The sequence below is a fragment of the Artibeus jamaicensis genome, unplaced genomic scaffold (assembly GCF_021234435.1).
Source record: "Artibeus jamaicensis isolate MK-2021 breed Jamaican fruit bat unplaced genomic scaffold, CSHL_Jam_final contig_519, whole genome shotgun sequence".
Taxonomy (NCBI): Eukaryota; Metazoa; Chordata; class Mammalia; order Chiroptera; family Phyllostomidae; genus Artibeus; species Artibeus jamaicensis.
The window spans coordinates 29445221-29468018 of NW_026521871.1; the positions used below are offsets into that span (position 1 = coordinate 29445221).

The 22798-nt window shown below is 37.2% G+C and overlaps 2 protein-coding genes across 5 annotated transcripts in view; one reads left to right on the forward strand and one right to left on the reverse strand.

The window, feature by feature from the left end:
- The window catches only part of NPHP3 (nephrocystin 3), a 40130-nt gene extending 36326 nt beyond the window's left edge, over positions 1-3804 (forward strand). Inside the window, exons 25-27 of one of the 2 annotated variants that reach the window (XM_037143880.2) lie at positions 1290-1415; positions 1991-2106; positions 2727-3804. In XM_037143880.2, coding sequence (XP_036999775.2) covers positions 1290-1415; positions 1991-2106; positions 2727-2907 — 423 coding nt within the window. In that variant the 3' untranslated portion in view covers positions 2908-3804. Of the gene's footprint in view, positions 1-1269; positions 1416-1990; positions 2107-2726 lie in introns of those variants that run through there. The other variant, XM_037143881.2, reaches the window with a different exon arrangement.
- On the reverse strand, positions 670-22775 carry UBA5 (ubiquitin like modifier activating enzyme 5). 3 transcript variants are annotated; one of them, XR_008392339.1, is made up of 13 exons: positions 22030-22775; positions 18905-18950; positions 18713-18802; positions 15998-16107; positions 15086-15172; positions 14363-14447; positions 13444-13548; positions 13144-13271; positions 10452-10587; positions 10110-10185; positions 9861-9967; positions 8828-9347; positions 670-783 (listed from the first exon to the last, which is right to left on the reverse strand). XR_008392339.1 is itself a non-coding variant. In XM_037143884.2 (12 exons), the coding sequence occupies exons 1-12, from the start codon at positions 22188-22190 to the stop codon at positions 9264-9266; spliced, it is 1215 nt and encodes a 404-aa protein (XP_036999779.1). In that variant the 5' UTR covers positions 22191-22775; the 3' UTR covers positions 7957-9263. The 3 variants fall into 3 exon arrangements, 2 of the variants coding, with proteins under 2 accessions (XP_036999779.1, XP_036999780.1); XM_037143884.2 differs by lacking the exon at positions 670-783 and having other exon boundaries at positions 7957-9347; XM_037143885.2 differs by lacking the exons at positions 670-783; positions 18905-18950; positions 22030-22775 and having other exon boundaries at positions 7957-9347; positions 18718-18804.
- Between the last annotated feature and the right edge of the window lie 23 nt (positions 22776-22798).

The window sequence follows — 22798 nt, forward strand, 5'->3', positions numbered from 1 at the left end:
CTTCTCATGGGTAAGTTATTTGCTACGAGCTTTTAAATCATAACAATTTCATTTTTTAACAATAGCCGAATAGAACATTTAAGTCTGAAATGTTACTTCAGACTTAACTAAGTTAAGGTAATGGCTTGTTTTTGTTAAAATGTCTTCATCAGTATTCTTTTTTTTTTTTTATCGTCACCTGAGGACATGCTTTTTGATTTTAGAGAAAGGGGAAGGGAGGGAGGGAGAGAGAGAAACATTGATTAGTTGCTTCTTGCATGAGCCCTGAACCCACAACCCAGGTGTGGGCCCCTTTGGGAATCAAAGCCAAGACTTTCTGGTTTGGGGGATGATGGCTCCAACCAACCGAGCCACACTGGCCAGGGCTTGTCAGTATTCTAATTAAACTCAGTTCTCCTATTACATTTCAGAAGTTCTAAAATTCAACCAGTGTTAAGTTTGCTGTGTTAAGCTACTATAAACATAAATTATCCAGTTGTCATAGCTGAAGGAGTTTTTATAGTTGATTAAATGAGCATTTTAATGTCACTCTCTTTGTCTACAATTATATGTAATGAACTAAACATCATTCTTTGCCAGAGGCTTCCAGTCAAGTGATGTTTAGAACTTTTATAACTTTTCTTAAAAAAAAAGAAAAAAGAAAAAAAAAGCCAGAGAAGCTTCCCTTCATCCAGTGCAGTTTGCATTCGCTGTTACACTGTCTCTAGACCTCGTGGGACCCTTCCTGGTCCTCCAGGCGATGAGGTTGCTTTAGTAAAAAGGCCGCGTTGCTGTTGTTTCTCCCTAACAATTAAAAAATAAGTGGAAAAGTCTGGAAAAGATTTGGTGGGAAATTAGTTTTTATTTTGATGCCATCTCTAAATTATATATAATAACCAACATACAGGATGAAGCAAAGCAGGTTTACAGTTGTTCCTATGGAAAATAGTACAATAATTAATAAATAATAATACAGAAGAAATCGCCTTTGGTGTCCTCACAGCTGCAAACCTGCTTTTGCCCCGTGCTGCACTTTGTCATGTCCTTACTTTACCAGAAAGGATGAGTAATGATGGGTAATCCTAAAGTGCTTTCTAATGATCAAAGAAGATGTTTTTGTACTTAATATAGTTTTACTTACATATTCTATTAGATTCCAGTTGTCTCTGAACTCAACCATTGAGCTAGGAGGTAATGTGTCTGAATTTTTTCTCAAAAATTACTTTTTAATACAAAATTTTATTTATGGAAAAGCTGCGATAGTATTTATTGCTTTAATATTTTTGTTAGATTTCACTGTTATGTTTCAGGGGAAACTTGACAAAGCTGTACCCTTGTATGAGTTGGCTGTTGAAATCCGGCAGAAATCCTTTGGCCCAAAGCACCCCAGTGTAGCTACTGCCTTGGTGAACTTAGCTGTCCTCTATAGCCAGATGGTAAGTTCCCACACTTTCACTCTATAAATGAATGGTTTTAAGGTAGAAAATGTAGGTAAATATGAATTAGATGTGGCAGAGTAAAAATAATTCATGGAAATGTAAGGTTATCTCCTAATGCGACCTTTAATACTTGAGAAATCATTGAGGTCACATTCCTCCTAGTATAAAGCACTGACTGACTGTTTAGTTCGTTGCATAGGCTTAGTATTTTTAAAGCCCGGAGACTCCCTGCATCTCTGTATCTAATATTATCCTCAAGCTGGGATACTTGCCTGTGACAGGTGAGAACAGGTTTTGTACCCACTGGTCAGTAAAGAAACAAGGTCGTGTTGATGCAATTGGATGTAGATGAATGGTTACCAAGCTACATCTAAAAGTGGTTTCTGATTTTCCATTGTACTGCTTCCCCCATTATGATTAGTCACAAATTAATCTGTTTATCCACATAGTTTGGAAGGATATTAACATTTTAAAAGTGCTTACCCAACTTGGTCAGCTTGATCCAGAGTGCATTAATAATGATTTCCTAAACCCAATGTGTTAAAGTGAGTGTTGTTACCTTTTTTAATGAGAAAAAACACATCGAAGCACTGCCACTGTATGAAAAAGCATTAAAGATTTATGAAGACAGCCTGGGTCGGATGCATCCTCGAGTTGGAGAAACGTTAAAAAATTTAGCTGTGCTTAGGTAAGAATGTCTTCACTTTCCCCACACAGCCAAACTCCCTTTTAGAACAACTTTTAATTTGACTCATCATGAGATGACAAAAATTACTTGTTGCTAAATGCTTTTTCTTGGAAGTGGAAGGGTTGTTTCTGGTTGAGTGATTTCAAGAGATGCAGTAGTAGTAAATAGACACAAAGTGAAGGTTGCACAATGTATTTTGCAGAGGAACTTGTCATGGCAAATAGTGAAGAATGGTTTACATTTGCAGCCAGCTGGCCCTGGAAAAATATGAGCAATGTGCTGTCCTCAGAGCTAATTTACCATTAAGAACATGCTGACTTCTGCTTCGTGTTTGTTTAACTCCGGATACAGAGAATTCCCGACTTCCCTTAGAAATTTCACTGCATCCTCCACAACATGGCTTTAATGATGCCCATAGGAGACACTGAAATGTTCCTTAGCAGCACAGATAGAAAGGAAGAGAGTTTGGGTATTCTATTTTTTTTGACCCGAGTAAATAAATGTACTAGGGTGAAAATAAGCAATTATTCACTTGTTTTGTTTTTTAATCCTGTAAGGTCATTTAGAATTGTTAGAAGGTTATATTCTGATTTTAAGAGGTTTTTCTTCCCCTCTAATAGCTATGAAGAAGGGGATTTTGAAAAAGCTGCTGAACTGTACAAAAGGGCGATGGAAATAAAAGAAGCAGAAACATCCCTTTTGGGCGGAAAAGCTCCTTCCCGACACTCATCAAGTGGAGATACATTTAGTGTAAAAACAACCCATTCTCCTAATGTTTTCCTTCATCAAGGACAAAGGTAATAGCAGCAAGTACAACTCATTGCAAATGCACCTCAGGATAAAATAATGAAAAAACATCTGGAACATTAGAACTTATAACTTATTAAAATGTTTTTAAGAAAATTATTTTTATTTTATATGAAATGGTATTTGTATAAAATTCGATTGGACTTCGTTGACGTTTGAGGCATGATGATGTCGGCTGCAGCTGAAAGAACTAACTTCCCTGCTGCATGGGATCCAAGGCTGTAGAGACACTCACGTCCTCAGATGACATGAAGAACGGAGCGGCCTCCGTTCAACCAGAGCTGGCAGAGTAGTTAAGACGGGGAGTTCAAGAATTCCATGTTCTTGTCATCTCTCAGACATTGCTTTACCTCACCATTGCTTACCTTGCTTTTCAGCAGTAGTCTGGCCCAGTTCCCTACCTCAAAGAAAAGTTTCCAGAAATGAAGGGATAATGTTTATGAAAAGTATGGATTGTCTTCTGTAAAATGAACTAATAACAGAAATCTCTGACTGCTACATTTCTCTTACTCTATCTTTTCCTTGAGCAGAATGGGCCAAGCCCCTGCTTTCTGTGCTGTCTACATTGTGTAATATTTTACTGTGTAGTAGGTATCTGTGTAATCTGAAGTTGTTGACGCAGTAACAAACCAAGCTGGTTGGCGTTCTTTGACCTAAAATATGGTCCTGGTGTTCTACTCTGTCCTACCTTAAAAGGTCTGTGATTCTATACTGAAAATTAAATATTTTTATAGATTTTATAAATATTTTTGTCACATTTTTATATTATTTTGTACCATTTATGTACTTATATATAAAAAAATCTTCAACTTTAATATTTGTAAGATTCTGATATGTAGTCATTGTAAAGGTGAAAAGATTTAATAACCATGCCTCACTGTTTTAAAATAAAAGTGCAATTTGATGTTCTGGCTTTTTCCCATTCATTTATACAAGCAGTTTATATTTACATAATTAAGAAATGCATTGAACATTATAAAAAGGACTGGAATGTTGTCTGTACTTGCTAAGTAGTTTGCTCAACTTGAACTTTGGTGACTGTAGGATTTTAGTGACTTGAAGGCCTGGCTGTTTACAGGGCAGTCCCTGAACTGCCTCCTGGGAGCCTATTAAAAATTCAGACTCTCGAGCCTGCCCCTGTACCTACTGAATCAGAATCTGCAATTTAGCCAGATCCCTCGGTGATTCAGATGCACATAAGATTAAGAAGCTGGTCTAACTTTAAGGCACAACAGTGGTAACTTAAAAAGAAATTAGGTGAAATCTTATCAAATAAACATCCTTCTTCCCCCTTATGAGAGAAGTTCAAGAGGGAAAAAATATCAAATATGACCATAATACATCTTTGTGGGTTTATGAAAGGCACAAACTAATCTAATTACAAATATACTGGACATTGGCTTTATAATTGAGCTATTAGAATTTAAAATGATTATTTAGTGATAATATATTGTAAGTAATACATTAACTTTAAATGCATTAAAATCTGCTTTAGGAAATAACTTGAGATCAATATATTAGAAGAACCTTGAAAAAAGGCAAAAGTAGCAAAAGAATAATATCCATTTATTCTTTATGCCTACAAAATTTGGACTTTAAACAAAAAATGGAAACTTAATATTTTTCAAGTTATTAATATTATTCAAGTGCCTATGGTAAAAATTCACTAAGTACATTTGGGGGTGACTACATTTCAAAATATTTAGGCTTAAATATAATTTTTAAAACTGTATTTTGAGCCTATGTTTTCACATAGACTACATAAAAAGAGAAAAGCTACCTGGGACAGGTATGATGTGTATTCGAGGTTCTCAACCAGGGACATTGTGTTCACATTAATATCCTCCTTCACCCCAAAAAAGAACCTTTCAACAACTCAGTTATAAAACTGAATTGGAAGGGTCCAAATTATGGTACTAATGGCTTTTTATTAACATTCTATAGAAAGAAATTTTCATGCAGTGTGGGTGGGGCTCAGAGCTTCCCTAACACTCTTCAACGGTCATTACCTTTTTGTGTTGTCGGTGTTTGTAGGTGTTAAGGGAGGATTTTTCTTTAAAGAAACCTGTAGTACATATTTTCTTTACCACATAAATCATTTGAGCAGTACCACAAACTAACTTCCCATTAATAATGAGGGAAGGGATTAAAGTTGAACATTACTGTTTTTACTAAAATTTAGATATTTTGTTCTAAGGCAATCTTGGGACCATATTTGCATCTTTCACATTAGAAACAATAGCATTACATCTTGTCGTGCACTATGGGCTTATTTAGTAGTATCAATTTCAGTAAGGATTCATTTCTTATCATTAGCTGCCTGCATATACAAGTTTTCAGGGCAATCAGACTGTCAAGAGAACACTCTAGATTACAAAAGATAAAAGATACCTGTTCCCAGACTTTTTTCTGGTGAAATAATCTAATAACTTTTTAATGGAAGATGTAATATCAAAATTTAGACAACTTAGCCCTGGCTGGTGTAGCTCAGTGGACTGAGTACTGGCCTGCAAATCAAAGGGTCACTGGTTCAATTCCCACTCAGGGTACATGCCTGGGTTACAAGCCAGGTTCCCCACTAGAGGGTGTGTGAGAGGTAGCCACACATTGATGTTTCCCTCTCCTTCTCTCCCCCTCTTTAAAAATAAATTAAAACTTTAAAAAAAAATTAGACAACTTAGACAAGATCTTCTGATATAAGACGTCAGGAGTGTGCAGCGCCAAGAGCAGACAAACTTTCTGGAAGACAGCAAGTTCTAGCGAAACTTCCCGCCAAGATGGAGGCGTAGGTGGAAACACTACCTCCTTGCACAACCAAAATTAAGGACAACAAAGATTTAGAAACAAAAACACAACCAGAACTGACAGAAAATTGAACTGTACGGCAACCATTCAACCAGACTGGTCAGAGGGGCGGAGTTGGCAGCCAGCAGAGAGAGGTTGCGGCAGGGAAAAGTGGTGGCTGCTGGAGCGTCCCAGGCACGCAGGCTGAAGTTGGCAGATCCCAGACGTTGGGTGGCAATGGGCAGACCCAGTGAGGGCGCAAGGCAGCTGGCTGACCGTGGTCACACATTCATGTGCAAATAAACCAGGCGAAAAAACGAACAGTGAGACCGCGCAATGCAGGGCCCCAGTGCCGGGAAATAAAGCTTAAAAGCACCCATTGAAAAAAACTTTTGGGGGTTGAGGTGCCAGGAGAGGCTCCCAGCCTCACAGGAGAGTTCCGGGGAGACCCACGGGGTCCTAGAAAGTACACAAGCCCACACATCCTAGAACCAGCACCAGAAGAGCCCAATTTGCTTGTGGGAAGTGGCAGAGGGGACAGAAATCTGAGAGAGAGTGGAACAAACGCCATTGCTCCCTCTCTGACCCCGCCCCCAGACACAACCCAGCAACTGGGTTGACTTGTACTGATGAACACCTAAGCTTTCGCCCCTCTTACATAACAGGCACGAACAGACCAAAACATTATGGCTCAAGCAGAACAACTCAAATTCCCAGAGCCAATACTTCTAAACAACCAAGAGATAGCCAACCTATCCAATGCACAGTTCAAAACACTGGTGATCAGGATGCTCACAGAACTGATTGATTTCAGCCACAAATTAGATGAACAAATGAAGGCTACACTAAGTGAAATGAAGCAAAATGCACAGGAAACCAATAGTGATGGAAAGAAAACTGGGACTCAAATCAGTGGAGTGGACCAGAATGAAGAAAGAAACATCCAACCAAAAAGAATGAAGAAATAAGAAATCAAAAAAATGAGGAGAGGCTTAGGAACCTCCAGGACATCTTTAAACGCTCCAACATCTGAATTATAGGGGTACCAGAAGGGGAAGAGGAAGAGCAACAAGTGGAAAACTTACTTGAACAAATAATAAAGGAGAATTTCCCCAATCTGGCAAAGGAAATAGACCTCCAGGAAATCCAGGAAGCTCAGAGAGTCCCAAAGGAGGTGGACCCAAGGAGGAGCACACCAAGGCACATCATAATTACATTAGCCAAGATTCAAATGAAGGAGAGAATCCTAGAAGCAGCAAGAGATAAGGGGACAGTCACCTACAAAGATGTAGACCGCTTCCCATCAGACAGTCAGCGGATTTCTCAAAAGAGACCTTACAGGCAAGAAGGTGCTGGAAAGAGGTATTCCAAGTCATGAAATCCAAAGACCTACATGCAAGATAACTCTATCCAGCAAAGCTTTCATTTAGAATGGAAGGGCAGATAAAGTGCTTCTCAGATAATGTCAAGTTTAAGGAGTTCATCATTACCGAGCCCTTACTATATGAAATGTTAAAGGGACTTATCTAAGGAAAAAGAAGATAAAAAAGATGAACAGCGAAAAGACAGCAAACCCACAGTTATTAACAACTGCACCTAAAACAAAAGCAAACTAAGAGGACAGCTAGATCAGGAGTGGAACTGCAGAAATGGAGAGATCACATGGAGGGTTAGCAATAGGGGAGTGGGAGGAGGAGAAGGGGGGAGAAGGTACAGAGAATAAGTAGCATAGATGGTAGGAAGAAGACAGGGGGAGGGCAAGAATAGTATAAGAAATGTAGAAGCTAAAGAACTTGTGACACATGGACATGAACTAAAGAGGGGGGAATGATGGGGGAGGGAGGAGGGGAATGAAGGGAAGGAATGAAACAACTGTAATGGTGTAATCAATAAAATATATTTAAAAATTTTTTAAATTACGGCAAGTTCTAGCTATTATACTTTATCAAACTATTAAAATTTTAAATGATAAATAAAGCCTTACCAAATTAGCATACCAGAGGTTACAAAGAAATAGGATTTAGGAACACTGAATTTCTTTTTTGAAATTCAAAACATCTCTAGTAACAAGTTTTTTATAGATGAATACACTAAATTTTAAAAATATGTCAAATGACCTACCAAGGCCACATAAGTTTCACGGCTACAAAACTGCCCCTCTACTCTCCTGACATTACTCTAAACCAAAGAATCACGATACAGTCCTAGAATCTCAAAACTAATATATCGAACACATCTGATACTTGGGGCTTTCTGAAATAAGTTTTTAGAAGTTTATTTTACAAGTAGAGAATGCACTTTTTAATTTTTCCATAACATCTTCCCCCTAAAGATACATTTAGACATATTTTCAAAGCAAAGAATCATCAGAATAGATAAGCATAACAACAGCCTACAGATCTCTTGGATTACGGATCTTCCTCCCTCGGACACTGGGAACATGAGTGAGACAGGCGCTCACTCGGATAATGGTTACACACACATGATTTTGTATTGGTCTCCCAACCAATGGGAATTTGTTACAGGCAAGGCTCTCTAAGCCTTCATTATTTGTATGTAAGTCCAGAGAAAACCGGCATGTCAATTTATGGTTTGGTGGTCATGATCGGGGCAAATGGTGCGATTCCAGTGAATAAATCCATGTCGGTCATTGCAGAGGCACTTTAGGCCCCTTTAACACCCACTCTCCGGGACAAACCCTTGTCAATACTAGGGAATCAAATTTAAATGGAATACAGTATTCAGAAGGTAACCCATAGGATTCTAATCCAGATGACTGTAGCCTCCATGCATCCCTTGCCCCTCATTAAAGTACACTGATTCCAGACATATGTCCCACAGGCGCTATGAGTCCTTTTCCATGGTCAGTGGAGAAATATAGTTTGTACTTCCTCAAACTACCTTAACCTGTCTATCCACAAAAACACGTCCTTTAGGTTGCCCGACTACTTTGAATATATAATTCACAAGTTTACAAACTTTTCCAATGATTACATTTCAGTATGTAATCAGGAAACGTTTGAGGGAATGTTTGCTTTCACAGGTTAACCATTGTAAATTCTTTGTTGGTCAAGTTAGTGTGGTGAGCAGTTTTCTCGTAGAGAGCAGTTTCAAAACAATGAGAACATACCTGCTGGTGCAAATCTGGCGGTGGCACTTCTTGTCCTTCTCCCGATATTTCGGGACCTCATACTGCTTCATTGCCCCTGACCACAAACCGCAAAGGATTACTGGAAATAAAGGATATGTGTAGCATCAAATCGGTCCTTTCTTCCATCCTTCACAAAGACCAAAGCATCTCCAAAGCTAAGTTTTCAATAGGATTTATAACTGCCTAAAATGATCCTGTGAAATTTTCTTACCCGAATGAAGAGTTATTGACTTAGTTGATGGTGGGGGAGCAAAAAGCAACAGTTAAAGTATTTTCAAGAAGTATAACAAAAATTTAGCAAAGAAAACACATCAATTGATGTTGCCCTAAATTTTGTCAGGTTTTAAAATGATTTTTTTTAATTGCAAAGGAATAGGCTTCAACACAGAAAATAAAATGTAGTCCAGTCCATTATCTACATATTCTTCATCTTGGCCATGAGATCTTCCAAGCTTTCACCAGAATCTTCTACTGTTACCTGAGGTACGGAATCTTCTTGCTATCAACACAGGAAAATATAGTGAAAAAATAACCATATACAATTCTTGATGCTTAGAAATATATAATCAGTAAGCTTTAACCATGTTCAACAAGTTTACAAAGTCTTTTTTTTTAAAAACTAAATATGCCTTCTAATTTTTAGGAAAGACAAAGTCCTTTTACTTTCTACATCAGTCTTTTGATTAACAAGGCAGTAATTTCAATATTCCTGAGCTATCTACTGAAGTGGTACTTTTAAATGGTATTGTGGCTAAAACTACCAACTTACAAAAATATTTTCATTTTATCAAAATCTATTTTACTTGATCCGTTAGTAAGTGAACAAAGTTAAATGTGCTGCGTGCACATCCGTATTAGCACTGAATACTTCTCTCACACATCTTGATGCCTACAGTGTAAAGTATCTAATACAGGAAATAATGCATTGGTATTATAAAGTTGGATGAAGAAGAAAGATAAACATTTTCTCTGATACAATATTTACTTATGGTAAATCAGGTTTTAGACATACCTTTTTGGGAATTGTGTAGGCCACGGTGATTCCTTCAGGTAAGCTGGGAACTGGACCTGAAGATTTTTTCAGTTCCTCTTCTGAAACCTCAGATACCAACTCAATCCCTGCAGAATTAAATTTGACCTGTTAACAGTTGTAAAGGAACTTAATAAGCAATAAGAACTCAAAACTTCTATACCCTTAATTGTAATTGGATTCTCTAATTATGTTTTATGCTGCCCTTCCAATTCATGAAAGGCTTCCTACCCCACTCATTGTCCTCGTGTATTATCTCTTCCTCTTCCTGAACAGCCTCCTGTTTGGGCAGTGCCGCCACTCTTTTCTGTAGAAATCAAACAGTGTCAAAGCGTTTGAACTCATCCTCAGTTCTCTGACGCATTAATCAAGAATTCAGACAGACTCTTTATCCAATCAAAAGCAAAAAGGACTTTGAACAGAATTTTTATTTTTGAAGCATGGTGGATAAATTAAAAGTTTTAAGAACCCAGAATCTAATTATCATTCCAAATCTAATTAGGATAATATCTTTTCAAAGTTATTATCCTATGCAAAATGCTGTCTCATATATTTTGACAGACTGACATGTACCTTATATTCTTCCTGCTGTTTCCTGCAATTTCTGTCATCACACTGAGGATTTGGCTTCATGGACATAGTAGGAAAAAAATCCTGCATTGCATTGTATCCAAGGTAAAAACTAACAGTACCAAAATTTAACAGAAACCTAGAGAAACAAATCAAAGTAGACTTAAATAAATAAAAGAATGAAAGTATTAAAAGAAAGTAATCAGATTTTTGGAAAACAATTTTTAAATAAGTAATGAGTTTTGCAATAAGAAACCAAGAAAACAGAAATTTATTGTCTCATTTACAGGGCCTGGCTCGTAGAAAATATTTGTTAAATGACATCAAGAAAGATTACTTTCATCAACCATAGAAGTCTTATTTTTTGAATCTCTAATAAAGATAAAGTGCTGCCAATTAAATGATAGTATGTTAACAACTTTAAGAAGCATACTGATTTCAGAGAGACTAAAATGTCAAAGAAGTATGTCTTAAAAATTCCTGAGATATGATACTAAATCTAATTTTTAAAAATTTTTATACAGTACTATAAAGTTTACAATCTTAAAAGTAAAGCTCAATTAAATCTTACAAAAGTCTTCATCCATATAGTTACTACCAGATCGAAACACAGAACATTTCCAGTGTGCATGAAGCTTCCTGTGCTTCCCCCCACTCTAATCTGATTCCTTTCAGAAGCTTGTATATAGAGGGAAAATGATATATATACGATAACAAAAGGAAAAATATTTGCAAATGTATGTTCTTAATATACAACAAGGAAAAACAAAATAAACAGTGAAGAATATGAGCAAGTAATTCACAAAAAAGTGTTCAAATTATCACACATATAATTAAAAGAGATACCCATTTTTCATATATCATATGGACCAAGATTAAAGAGTTTTATGATGTCAAATGATATCAAAGCTGTGTGTAAACCAGGTGTTCTTACACTGTGATGGAAATGTACAATCCCTTTGAAAGAGAAACTTAGTAGTATCTGTCAAAATAAATTTTACATAAACCCAGAAATTCCACTCCTAAAAATTAAAACTATAAAAATCTAAGATAATATACGACAAGATGTTGTCTGCAGCATTATTAACAATAGCAAAATATCTGTAAGTAGCTAAGTGTCCCTCAATAGAAGGCTTGCTAAATATGACACCCGAGAGAGAAGACTTTACAGCCGGGATTCCTTTGCCCTTTCCATGTCCTTCTGCAAAGTGTTTGGTTTAGCCAGGGCCTCCTGAAGTTTGTACAAGCTGTCTGCTCCCATAGAAAATAGCTCCAGACAGTTGCCTCGAGAGTTCTTACGTATGCTTTTTATAGCATCTTTGCTGGTAGTAGACACTTCTGATATCAGAGTGCATCCCTACATCATGTTGCAGCCTGTTCTTACTGTGTTGGAGGTTTAGGAAACATAACTAAGCTTATTAACATTGTCAAGTGACAAGAAAAAAAAAAAGGCCTGAGAGAGGGAGCACCTAAAGGAGTTCTACTTTTAATTAAGTGTGAGTTGATTCAAAAACTCTTTTACAGTAATTTTATTTTTGAAGAAACTTTTGTCCTATTTAGTTACAGCTTATATCTGAAATTTTCAACCAGTGTGTCCCAGGATATTTATCCTAGATTTTTTAAAACATTCAGTAACTGACTATTTGGTCAGGGCACTGACCTCTTTTCCCTGAGGTAGTCAAATAAAAAATTACAACAGCCAACACAACAATAGACAATAGCCATCCTATGTGAATGAGTCAAAATGATACCCATTTTTGTCAGATCAGCAAAAAATATATATTGTGGTGTGCCACAGAATTTTAGTAATTAGTTTGTATGTGCCATGAGATAACGAAGGTTGAAACTTGGACTTAGTTGGTGTGGTTGCTGGATATTTGTTTTGGGATAATGGAGATATTACCCTGGTTAATGTTTAATCACATTCATATTACTTTTAGTAAGAGTTAAATTGAGAGTGGAAACATGTGAGTTTATACCTAAGTCTCCAACGTTTGGTCAAACCTGTAGAAATTTATACTATTTGGTTAAGGAGTCACATAAATACACCAGTACCATTATACCACTTAACAAAAGCTTTCCCAAATGTAGACAGTGACACAAACGTGTATGCATATTATTATATTACACATATTAATAATCATACAGTTGGGCCTTGAACAACACAGGCTTGAGCTGCACGGGGTTCACATATACATGTTTGTTTTTTTCAGTAGCTACATAGTCAACCCTCTGTTATCCACAGGAATCTGCAGATGCAGAGGGCCAACTATACGCATTGCTCGACACCACTTTATATAAGGGACTCGAGTATCCTCGGATTTGGGTATCCGTGGGGGTCCTGGAACCAATCCTCAGTGGATACCAAGGGACTAGTATTAACTAGTTACATTTTGGGGAGAATCAAAAGTTATATATGGATTTTTGACTTCACAAGGGTAAGTGCCCTAACCCCTGCACTGTTCAAGAGTCAACTGTCCAGTTAAATTATGTCTATTAATGTATATTACATACAAATAAAAAGTATACAATTATTATACATAGTACATAAAATTAAAAATACATGTATATTTAAGACTAAATTTCAAAATCTAAATTAAATACCTGGTAATTCCAAATCTTAAAATACTTCTTAAAATATCTTTATTTTTATCAAAAGAAACAAGACTGTTCAGAGAAATTAGGCTTCACTCACTTCAACACATTTTGTACCAAGATCCCGGCAACCACTCCCATCGTGGTGGGAAGGCTGGCTGCACAGACACCATCTCGTTTCAGAGTCTTTTCATCAATATTTGCAGCAACGACCAGTGGCGGGGCGCACTGCAGGAAAAAGATTAAAAAAAGAGCATGTGTCAAAAAAGGGAAAGTGTACATTTCAAATAGTGTCCCGCCGTGTTCAGTTTGTTTTCCTTTGCACTGTAATACACTTTCAATGCCTGTAGGAAATGTAGTGCTTAACAGTGAGAAATACCCCAAAATGAAGTATGCATACCGCAAAACAGGCTGATTCTCCAGGAATTATGAGCTGTATGTGCCCCGAAACTGCATTTTCACTGACCCCAGACTCCATCCATGTTTGTCCAAGTTCGTTACAAGCCTTGGTAGAAATAGGTAAAAATACAAGAAAGAAAAGAGCAAGAAGTAATTTACTATACCTTCTTCTCATGAAAAACTGAGGTTGAATTAAGTATATTTTAATTTTCTGAATGAAGTGTAAATTAATAATAAGTATAATAATAAGTGTAAATCAATTTTATTCTGAAATTAATTTTCAAAGTAAGAGAGGTAAGTTGTAAATAATGGGATTCCCTGGCCATCGTCACTCTGTTTAAAATAAACAGGCAGGTAAGCAGTCAGTAAGTAATCTAATTAAATTAAAGCATAGTTCATTGAACTTCTTACTAATGTAAAACTTAATTTTTTTAAAATTATTTCAGCAACAAAAAATGCCAAATGTCATTTGAAAAGCTAAAAATACAATAGTTAAAAAAAATTCAGTTTTATTTTTGAGAAACCATTTTTAGAGGCAATTTATATATATTTCTACATTTATTTAAAATAACAAAAGTTAAGTTAAAACCAAAGCTGACAAAGAATAACAGTATTATAAGATGTTCCTTTATTTTAAAAATTGTACATCACAAGTATCTGCTATTTTATAGTTTCCTCTAGTGGCATTTGACAGAGCAGAAAGTTGAGACATATGTCCCAATAGCAAGGCTAGACAGGTGCCCCAGCCATTAGAGTACATTTCAAAGGTAGGTGAAGAGAACATTAAAAATAAATAAGACACATTATAAAAGGGTTTAAATGCAGAACTACTTTTAGGATGGGGAATATACATAAATAGAACATAACAGGAAAATAGAAAAATCCGTAAGTGCAACATTTTATCCAGTAGGAACACTCACTGTATTTATTGCCATTCGAGCTTCAAAGTTGTCCACACAGCTAAGAACTAGGTCAACAGGTTTTCCCTCTTCTAATCCACCATTACTAAGAAAATAAATTTTATTAGGAAAAAAATCAGGACACAAAATACATTCTAATTTATTTTTGTTCAGTCATACATCTATTGTTTCAGTAAATGTTTAAGTTAATTATGAAATAGTAAGTAATACTAAAGATCCAGTATAAAAAGACTATTAAATAACTATTAATAGAACATCAACATAGTTTAGTACTTCTCTCACGAGAAGTACAAGGATGCAAGTATAGTCTATTTACAAAAGTTACCATTTACCTACCAGCTTTCAGACTTTGGTTCAAATGTAACAAAAAGTTAATTGAATGCAACTCATTATTTCAGTGGTAATACTAGAGTCTCTGTAGAAAACCACTTTCAGATAGAAATATATTATAGAACACAGAATGTATAATTGGGGATTCCTTGTTATACTATTATGATAGTAGAGTTTTTTTGGTTTTTTATTTTGGTGTTACCATTGTATTTTGGACAATGTATATACATCTAACTGAGCTCCCCCCATATAAAAACTACACAAAAATTAACTTTTAAAAACAAAAATACATTTCATTCTACCAACTCACTGAATTAGTCATCAGTATCTTTTCTAATAATACTTTTTAACTAAGCTGGACACTATGAAAAATATTCATAAATAAAATTTTACCTTATTCTATCCATGAAATGTTGGAAGTTTTCTACTGTGGTTATATTATAGTTGTGTACTTCAAAAAGAACATCAGGATTAATGTTCCTAAGAGAGGAAAAAGGAATGAGTATAAAACCTACTAGTAGGAACGTTAAGAGAAGGCAGGAAAAAAAACAAAGATCACTTAACAGAAATCAGAGAAATGGAATTCAAGCTATTCAACGAAAACCCTAAGCAGTCTTCTATCTCTTAATATATCAGAAGGCTTATGAAAATGTTCCCACAATCTAAGTGCTGAAAATTAAGCCTTATCAACTAACTCTGTTAGCTACACATCAGCCTGACAAAAGAGTTTCTTTGTTCCTTCACTCAACTCAGTGCAAGTATGTCTGGGCCCACAAAGAAACGTCGTAGAATAAGGGTTGGCCTACTGTGGCCTTTAGACTAAAACTGACCTGCCACCTGCTTTTGTAAGGTCTGAAAGCTAAGAATGGATTTACATTTTTAAATGGCTACAGAAAAAAACAGTCAAAAGAACAATAATTATTTCATGACATGTAAAATATATAAAATTTTAATTTCAGAGCCCTTAAATCAAATTTTATTGGAGCAAAGCCACGCTCATTCATTTTTACATTGCCTACAGCTGCTAAGGCATAGATAGCTGCTAAGGCATAGATAGCTGCTAAGACATAGCTGAGCAGTTTTGAAAGAAGTCATATGCCCTCAAAGCCTGAAACATTTACTATCTAGCCCTCTACAGGAAAAGGTTGCCAACACAGATCCAAGAGATAAGAGAATCATTCACATAAGTGAAACTTGCATTTTTATAAAGAAAAAGTCAGGTCCATTTATACATCACGTTAACTCATAACAAATACATGAAGTAAGATTTCAATAAATATGGTCTTTAATTGTTATTTCATTTACCTCAAAGTATGTTCTGCTGCTTGAACTTTACTTAATCCTGCTTGATGAGGTTGGAAGAAAAGTCTATTCATATTGGCCAGTTCCACCTTGTCATAGTCAAAGAGTAGCAACTAGAACAAAAATAGCAGTATTCTGATGAAAAGCATAAGAGAGAATGAAATAGTAGGGTTTACATTTGATGGGTTTAACAGTTTGGCAGTAATTATAAAGTCTGAAACATTGGATGCCATATATTAACTCATTTAATGCTCATATGAGGTAAGTGTTCAACACATAGATACTGTTATCCTCATTTTAGAAATGAGATTTAACTAGAGCACTTGCTCAAAAGCCACGCAGCTCATCTGTAGTGGAAAAGGGAGTCAAATCTAGACATTCTCGGTCCAGCATCTGCCCCCTAACCATGATGCTGTACTGCCTCTCCAAATTAATGTTCATTCCGAGTTCTTGCTAAAAACCAAGAACCCATTAGATAAATAAAATTTTCAATAAGATAAAAACAAATGCCATAACTTAAAATTATAGTATAGCATGACTCATTTTGTTAATATGACACCATAAGTACCCATGCCACAGCTAAAGCATTATTCCAAAAAGAATTACTAACTAATCACTTCCTGTTCACTGCTATATATTTAGGCACGACAGTGTCTCTCTCTCTCTCTCACACACTCACACACACACACACACACACACACACACACACACACAACTTTAACAGGGCCCAAAGATCCCATTTCTTACCAATAAGAACAGACTGGACCCAAGGATTTCCAAAGTCCCTTCCTTGTCTAAAATTCTGTGACTTTGTAATACAACTCCCAGCATCTTAAATTTAACAAAATTAAAAAATGACTTTTCCTTCTTCTCCATATGGAAACTAAAAAAATTAACCCAGTGCATAAAAACAACACCTAAATAACCCTTAAAATATTGCTAGAAAAGATATCACTTATGTCCCCTATGATAATTTTCTACCCCCCGAGTCTCCAAAATATGATTTATTTAAACTCATACAACAATATTTACTGGGTCAGGCCAAGCATTAAGTTTGAGTGTTGGCTGCATAGCCAATTTATGAGTAAATTGCAGAAGGCCCTAAATTTGAAGACAGGAGGGGTGAGTTGTAACTCTGACACTAATTAGTTCTGATAATGGGTGAGTCACTTTCACTTTTTAGGCCTAAAAAGGCCTAAATGTGAAAAAAATGTGAAAAGGCCTAAATGTGAAAAAGGAAACAGATGAGTGTCCTCCTCATCCGTAAAATAAAGCAGCTGATCTGGATCTGGGGCTCCAGGGAGCACTGGGGATTCCAGACATAAACTTTCTGGGATAAACGGTGGGCCCTGGCTCTCTAACCCTGCACTCCCCTACTTACCTATGTAGATCCTTGGGGTACAACCTTAAGCGTGCATTGGAATCACTTGGGGAGTTAAAATAATACAGATGTCTGGGTCCCATTCCCAGAGATTGTGATTAACTTATTGGGGGGTACAGTCTGGATATGAGAATTTTTTTAAACTTCCCAGGTAATTCTAATTACAGCAGTATTTGACAGTCACTGTCTAGACACTTGATACTCAAAACGTGTCCTGGTCTAGCATCAGCATCGCGTGGAGCTTGTGAATATACAGGAGCACTTCCCCAAGTTTAATATGCATACAAATTATCTGGAGATCTTGTTAAAATACAGGTCCTGATTCAGCATTCTGGGGTGAGGTCTGGGAATCTGCATTTCTAATAAGCTCCCAGGTGGTGCTGATGTTACTACCTCAGGGACCATACTTTGAGTAGCAAGGATCCAGAGGTCCTTCAAGTGCCATCCCAGCAACAAGATCAAAATCACCTGGGAACTTGTTAAAAATTCAAATTCTTAGGTTCACCTGAAACTTTCAGGACTGAAACCACTGGGGAAGGGTCTGGTAATCTGTGGTTTAATGAGCCTTCCAAGGGCGTCTGATGCACAATCAAACCTAAAAACCACGGGTCTCCAGGACCTGTACTGCCCGGGGTCGGTCAGCCAGGATGCTTCTGTCAACAGCTGATGGCTGGCTTTTGTGAGCCTCTTCACGGACTTTAAAATGTTAATAAACAATTTTAGTATTTTGGTGTTGTTTTGTTTATACTGATAAATGAGTGCCAACTTTGAAATTACTTTCTTTTACAAATTTGGCATGTGGAGTGAACCAACATATTAAAAAAACACTGATAAACTTTATAGGAAAGTGCATGCTTTATCAAAATGACAAATTAAAGGGTACAGAATTTGTGGAAAGTTTATGTATTCAACCACTATATATCTAACATCATGGACTCCAGCTTTGTAAGTCTAAGACTGGTAGATTGATACCTGGAATAAAGTTACTTCTTCCAATCCACAGTCTAAGCTAATTTTAGAAAAAAATAAAGTAAATATATATGGGTTTAAAAAATCTGGAGCATTCTCCAGTTCAATTTCAAACACTTAAGTCCAAATTGTTTATACAAAAAAGTTCCCGAACACAATTACAAAGTCCTTGCTTAATGAGCATCAATACCAGCTTCCATTTGGGTGGGGCTATGTCTTAACTCCCTTGGGTAGGAAGAACAATCTGAATAAATACACCGCAAATCAATAAGCCATTAGTAATAAGGAGAGAAAAATCCTAATTTGTACCTGCTTTTCTCCAGAAGTGAGTAGTTCTCTACCTAATAGGCAAAGAGAAATGTTTTTACCTTACCAATGCCACATCTTGTCAGCATTTCGGCAGTCACACTACCAACTCCACCAACACCTACTATCGCCACAGCAAATGTACGGATTTTCTGTAAAATGCAAAATTATATGTCTTGGTTAATAAGTCTTCATCAAAAATTATTTTCATTTATTGCAATCATCTTCAAAAAACTTGGGAAAGTTTATCATACCTCGTAGTCGCTTACGATTCCCATTCGTTTCAATGCCATCAGGCGGCTTAAAACAAAGAGGAAAATGTTTTAAAGGTTACAACCTTTTTTCTGCTTAACTGATCATGCTACACACCTGCAAATGTTAATCACTACCTAAAATGAAAATATAAAAACCTGCTTGTACTTGCAAATAAACGGAACAGAGCTTCACTATCCTTTGAGGCATGTTGTCATCTGTTACCCATCGCCAACACCTTACCTACCTTTCTGGAATCCCTGGACCCTGCTGCAGCTGGTCCATGGCACACTACCTCAGCTACAAAAAGCAACATAGGAAACCTGGGCCCTGTTTATTCAACATACTTTCAACCATATCTTTTTTAGTCCTACCTTAAGCCCGTGTAGAACCAATCCTAAGCCTTTGGGAATTCTGTGATGTAAAGTGTAGGCTTAAGAGTTGACTTCACTTGATCCATGAAATCCGTTGTCATTCATCCCTTTTCTAGTTTCTAAAATTTTGTTACTATAATCTTCAAGTACAGGTTCCGCCCCTATCCTGATTATTAATAGAAACCCTCCACTTTACTGTCATTTTGGTGGGACTAGGTAGACAGTGATAATAAACACCTACGATCAATCTGCCATCTTTACCTCGATGTTCTTTGTAATCTTCATAAGTAACCCCAAAAAGAGTGTAGTGCAACCCCCTTTTACAAATGAGGGAAAGATCTGGGTGAATTAACTTTCCCAAGATTAGCTAACTGGCAAACGAGGATTCAGAGCTGGGTTTTTAAACTAGTATTTGAAACCAAGTTTTCTCATTTTAAAACCTCTGCTCCCCCTTTCAATTTTCTCCATATGCTTATAATTATATTCTATTTCACACAATTTTACCGTTGTGTTATTGGATCATTATTTTACAGCCATTGAGTCTCCCAAACTAAAGCAAAAGGTCTTTGAGGGTCTGAGGCTTTACACCTCTTTTGTGTCACTCGCAGTTAAATGATGTTGAGCACCTACAAACCCCTCTCCTGTATTTTTGATAACCCTGTACTTGATCCAAGTGGTAATTCTTACCACTCACATTGCAATCCCATATTTAACTTTCTATCTATCTCATGCTTATCTTGTAATCTCTGGAGGGAAATGATCATGTTTACTTTGTATTCCCCAGGGTCTGTGCATAAATAAGGAACAGGTAATAAATGGTGGACAATACCATCCAGGAGGGCTAGAAATGAAAAGGTGCTCACTAAATGTTTGCTGAATGAATACTCAGAAAATTAGGCCGACCTTTATCAAATTTCCACGTACTAATGAAGAGCTTTGGGTGAAAACTGCCATCTCCTATGTAGCAGTTTTAAGAAAGACAAATGGTGCAAATAAGATAGAAAATACTAAATGTTTGTATTTGAATTTTGAACTTTGGTTGTGATTAACACAAAGTCAATGGATTGTCTCACATTAAAATAATGCCTGAAAGATGATTCTAAATATATGATCCACATCTCCTTGCTTTTCATTCTTGAATGGAAAAATTTCAAAATTTTCATTTGTAAAATCACAAAATGTTTAAGGATGCCAATGGAACAGTTTCCACTCATTCTTATTAGAGATGCCAATTCATACTTATTCAAAATCTCAAAATTTTGGATCATAAATCCTTCATATTTGGAAACAGTCAAAGTACACACAATTATACCTGTCAATTATATCTCAATAAAATTGAAAGAAAAAGGAAAAGAAGAAAGTAGAATTGAGACAATGTGCTAATTTATTAGATCTGATGAGTGAGGGAAAAACAAGAACCTGGAATGATTTCATTTGGTTTGGGTTAATATGAACTCTTCTGTAATTATGGAACAATTAGAATTTTGTCATGTTTTTCTAGTATAAGCATTATAATTAAAATCTTTGCACCTAAATACTAATTTTCATTTTACATTGGTCAAAAAAATTCATTTACTCCAAAACTTCCTCTGAGGCTTTTTATGTCATAAATAAATAAAAACTTAAAAAAATCCAAACTCTCCTGCTCTTTAAAGGAAAAGAGCAACAATAACATCTTTCCTTTCTCACCTACTTTAAAACTTTTCACCTACTTTAAGAACTATCCAAATTTTAGCCACAGTACTTACTGGCTTATTTATTTTTACTGGGGAGACAGTTCCATGTGAATTTTGAAGTAAAACAAATCTAATGCCAGTCCAGGCCTTACTATGTACTACTAGCTCCCTGACCTGAGGCAAGTCACAACAGCTCTCTAAGCCTCAATTTTCTCATCTATAAAATGGGTAAAATAGTAATGGTCATATCCTATGGTTGTGGTGGGGAGGAAATGCAAGAGTGACGACGCACAAAAAGTGCTTAGCAGGTAGTGAAAGCTCAGTTAACGGTGGTATATGCAACTGAGCAATAAAGTCATGTACAAACTCTTCTAAGAATTTTACATATACTGACGTTTCCAATCCTCACAACTCTGACAGAGAAAGATATTAACATTATCCCCATTTTACAAGTGAAAAGTTGAAGCAGACATGTTCATAACTCACCCAAGATTACTCAGCTACTAAGAATTGGGATTTGAATCTAATTAATCTGACTCTAGAGATGTTACTCTTAACCACTGCGCTGTATTCGGCTGCTGCGTTAACTTGAGAAAACGAAGAAATGGGGAGGGGACAGAACTGGTAAAATCCAATGGCTTTAGAACTAAACAAGCTATTCCCACCACACCCCCATTTAAGAAACATTAAGAAGTCTTTACGAAACTCAAAACTCGAAGGTTATGTTTAGCGGGTTTTACATTTGTTGTCACCTTTTGAAAGGTGTTACTATCAATTTTATGAGGCTGAATGATACAGCCAGGAGCGGCAGAAAACTGCATACGTGTCCTGGGCAGGCGCAGGCGCAGTACCATATGGCTGATTCACTTGTTAGGTTTTCTTTTTAAATTTTTTAAAGAGAAATGACATCTTTGGACCCTTACTAAGGTTTGGCCTTGCCTGTTGGGGGGCCATGATCCTCAGAACAAGAAAAGGGAGGTGGGATGCCATGTGAGCTGGTCGAATGGGAAGCTCTTCACTCCAGGCCACACAGAGACTGTCACCTCGCCCCGCTCGCCCCCTCCGACCCCAGGTCACCTGTAGGGGTTGGAGTCCACCACTTCGGGGCTCATCTTCTCGATGCGGGCTCGGCCGCTTCCCCCGTCGCCGCCCCCGAGAGCCCGCCGACTTCTTTCACTGGCCAATTCTTGCTCCAGTTCCTCAACCCGCCGCTGCAGACGCTCCACAGACTCGGCCATGGCTGGGACTCCGGTCGCTAACGCTCCCAGCCCCGGCCGCCGCCGTCGCCGCCGCCCCACGTTGGCAGGTCTGCTGGGCTCCTAAGGAGTATATAAGAAGGCACCTAGCGGCCTTCCAAGCTCAGAACCCCGGGGAAGTGCTCTCAGCGCCTCACGGAAGGACGCGGCCACTCCCGCAAGCCTCCCACGGTACTGGTTCCGGTTGCAGACATGCCTCCCCCTCAGGACACAAACAAAAGCCCCTTCTAGCTTCTTTCTTTGTGGGGTCCTAAGAGATGAGGCAGCAGCAGAGCGAGGGTCCTAAGTGTGCTGAACGGGCGGCCAGCGATGTTGCCTTTTAAACTGAGCGAAAAGGAGAAACACCAGGATCTTTTATTCCTGGCCTCGAGGTCCCGACGGGCGCTTTTCTGAACCGGACCTATAGGTCTTCCGCTTGCGAGTGCAATAAATTTTGAAGTGGAAGAGGCCTCTGCGTCCTTCTTTACTGGTAACGACTAGTGCGGCTTCGCAGTCTTTAAAATTGAGGTCTCCAATTCTGACGCTGACTGATCATTTAAAATCCTAAACCACAAGAGGTCGTACATGGCCCGACTAGAGCCGAAATCACC

Coding starts and splice junctions, on each gene's coding strand:
- UBA5 (XM_037143884.2), bottom strand. CDS start 22,190: ATGGCCGAGTCTGTGGAGCGTCTGCAGCGGCGGGTTGAGGAACTGGAG. Junction 14,448..15,085: donor CATTTCATGGATAGAATAAG/GTAAAATTTTAT, acceptor TTATTTTCTTAG/TAATGGTGGATTAGAAGAGG. Junction 13,272..13,443: donor GAGAATCAGCCTGTTTTGCG/GTATGCATACTT, acceptor TTTTTCCTGCAG/TGCGCCCCGCCACTGGTCGT.